The sequence below is a fragment of the Bison bison genome, unplaced genomic scaffold (assembly GCF_000754665.1).
Source record: "Bison bison bison isolate TAMUID 2011002044 unplaced genomic scaffold, Bison_UMD1.0 scf7180017864371, whole genome shotgun sequence".
Taxonomy (NCBI): Eukaryota; Metazoa; Chordata; class Mammalia; order Artiodactyla; family Bovidae; genus Bison; species Bison bison.
In genome coordinates, this window is record NW_011494943.1 from 12267652 (window position 1) to 12269922 (window position 2271).

Below are 2271 nucleotides of genomic sequence, written 5' to 3' on the forward strand. Positions count from 1 at the left end.
CCTTGGCTCGGCAACTGGCCCGCCAGGAAGAGGCCAGTGGACACAGCCCTCGTGGGGACCTGGCACCCTGAGGCCACCGTCTGGTCACCTGGGAGGAGCCTTCCGAGCAAAGTGTCTCCCCGGCGGGTGTCGGGTGAGGGGGCTACAGAAGGAGAGAGGACCAGGCCACCTGGTTAGAGAACCCTCATTCACACGGTGGCCACTGGGACCGGCCAGCCAGCAAGATTGGCGATCAGTACCCAGAAAGCAGGGAGCAGGGTAGAGAGCGAGACCCCCTTTCCCCAGGGAGTGGCCTGGGGGTCAGGCAGTGGCCCAGACAGGACAGGCAATGCTTACCTTGCCAAAGCTGTCTGCATACTCCCGGTACTCGGAGGACATCTCCTGCACAGAAGTGTACAGGGGTGAGAGGCCTGGCCCTCCAGACGCAGCCAACCCCAGGACCCCAAAGCTTGCTGTTCCAGTGCCCTCTGAGGGGCAAGGGGAGGGTAGGCGATCCCTCCCTCCCAATCCCACACTCACCTGGCTGCTGTGATGGGCCTTGGTCACCAGCAGCATGCGGCCAACGAGGTCTGTGGTGGACACCCCCTGGGTGCGCTTGCATTCTCTGGGGACAGAGGTGGGGTTGGGGCTCTCATCCTGGGACACATGTACAAGGCTGCCTCCTAAGGGCACCTAAGTTGCCCCACCCAAGAGTAAGGGCAACTGTGCTTGTGGCCGAATCTACCACGGTCCATCCCTGGCGGCCTTGCTGTGCATAGCCCGTGCACTTCCTCGCTACTCTTGGCCAGGATAGAAAACCAAAACGCAGAGGGTGGAGGGTCCACTGTCATTTTATCAACTAAACGACACGACTGGACAGAACAACAGGATTATCAAGCCTCAAGTTCGCAGACCATCCGAGGGGGTGGCTCTGATCCTGTTCGGCCCACTGACGCCCAGGTCCTGCCTCACCACCCACTTTGCCAAGGGAATCTCAGTACTGCCCAATTTGAGCTGCTGCCATGTGGGCCTTTTCAAGAGTTACTCATAGAAGCCAGCTCCCCAGTCGAACCCCACGTCTCCACTGCTCTGCAGCCACTGGGGCCAAGGGGCTCCCGTACTGGGTGGCCCAGCTGCATGGCACCCCCAGCCACCGCACCACACCCGCACAAGTCACAGGAAGCACAGGCTGCAGCCCGGACGCTGCCCCCACGAGCAGAAGGCGCTCGAGGGGCCCCAGGAAACCCACTCCTCTAAAGGTGGGCCAACCGGCAGCTAGAGCTTACCTGTACCTCCCAGCCTGCTTCACTTCCTCGTAGGTGTCCCGGCCATCTACGGTCAGCGTGATGTCATCTAAGGGGTGACATGCACACAAGAACACCGAATGTAACCCAAAGCCACGAAGACCTCCAGGTCCATACCTTCACTCCAGGCCTGCCCCGGTGTGCGTACACTCCTTTCTGGAGAAGAACCCAAAGCTTCCTCAGACCCTCAAAGGGCTCCATGCTCCCACAAGTGTGAGGATGCCAGCACCTCCAGACACCCCACTGATGGTCAGGTCCTGAGCTGCTTGAGTCCCCAGCCCCTTGGATTAAGTCCTGTCCACTCACTGCCGTGGACGCAGAAGTCACAGTTGTACTTGTCCAGAGTCTCCAGTGTGGTGACGTAGGGGGCTGCCGGCACCACCTCATCCACCCACTTGATGGCCTGCACCATCTTGTACCTCTCCTCCTGAGTGAACACCGGGGGCCCCTTGTGCTTGGCGATCTCCTCTAGGGAGAGAGAAGAGGGCAAAGGACAAAGTGGGTGACTCCTGGAGGGCAGGCCACAGGCTTGCCGGCCCCTCCCAGCACTGAGCAGGGTCTGCAGCTACACAAAGGCTTGTGGAGGGAGGCTGTCTCTGACCGGGCCCTCAGCCCATGAAGTACCAAGCAGCCCTGCTGTCCTCTGTGAGCTGGTACAGGCACTGGGGATGTACCTGCTGGGAACTGCACGCCACCCCCTGCCTCAATCCATTAGAGTTCCAGGTACAGTCCGGGTTGCCTTTGATGGCTGGGTACTCTGTACTCAAAGGCCTTGCGAATCAGAAAGCGGGTAGGAAGTGGCTGGCATACCCAGATGGATCCACTGGACACCCCCTACACCCAAGCTCATGACAGGATACAAGACAGGAAAGCTATGGGCGGCCTGGCCTGGGCTGGGGTTAGGGTGAGCTTGCAGAGCTGTGCTAATGGCGAGGATGGCCTAGGCCCGGCCCTACCCTCCACGGGGACCTGTGGGGTCTGTCACAGG

The 2271-nt window shown here is 60.5% G+C and overlaps 1 protein-coding gene across 2 annotated transcripts in view; it reads right to left on the bottom strand.

Moving 5' to 3' along the window:
• The window catches only part of PCYT2 (phosphate cytidylyltransferase 2, ethanolamine), a 4753-nt gene extending 2974 nt beyond the window's left edge, over nt 1-1779 (bottom strand). Inside the window, exons 1-5 of one of the 2 annotated variants that reach the window (XM_010856333.1) lie at nt 1590-1770; nt 1266-1332; nt 520-604; nt 337-381; nt 89-142 (exon numbers count right to left, since the gene is read on the bottom strand). In XM_010856333.1, coding sequence (XP_010854635.1) covers nt 89-142; nt 337-381; nt 520-604; nt 1266-1332; nt 1590-1695 — 357 coding nt within the window. In that variant the 5' untranslated portion in view covers nt 1696-1770. Of the gene's footprint in view, nt 1-88; nt 143-336; nt 382-519; nt 605-1265; nt 1333-1589 lie in introns of both variants that reach the window. The other variant, XM_010856334.1, reaches the window with a different exon arrangement.
• Between the last annotated feature and the right edge of the window lie 492 nt (nt 1780-2271).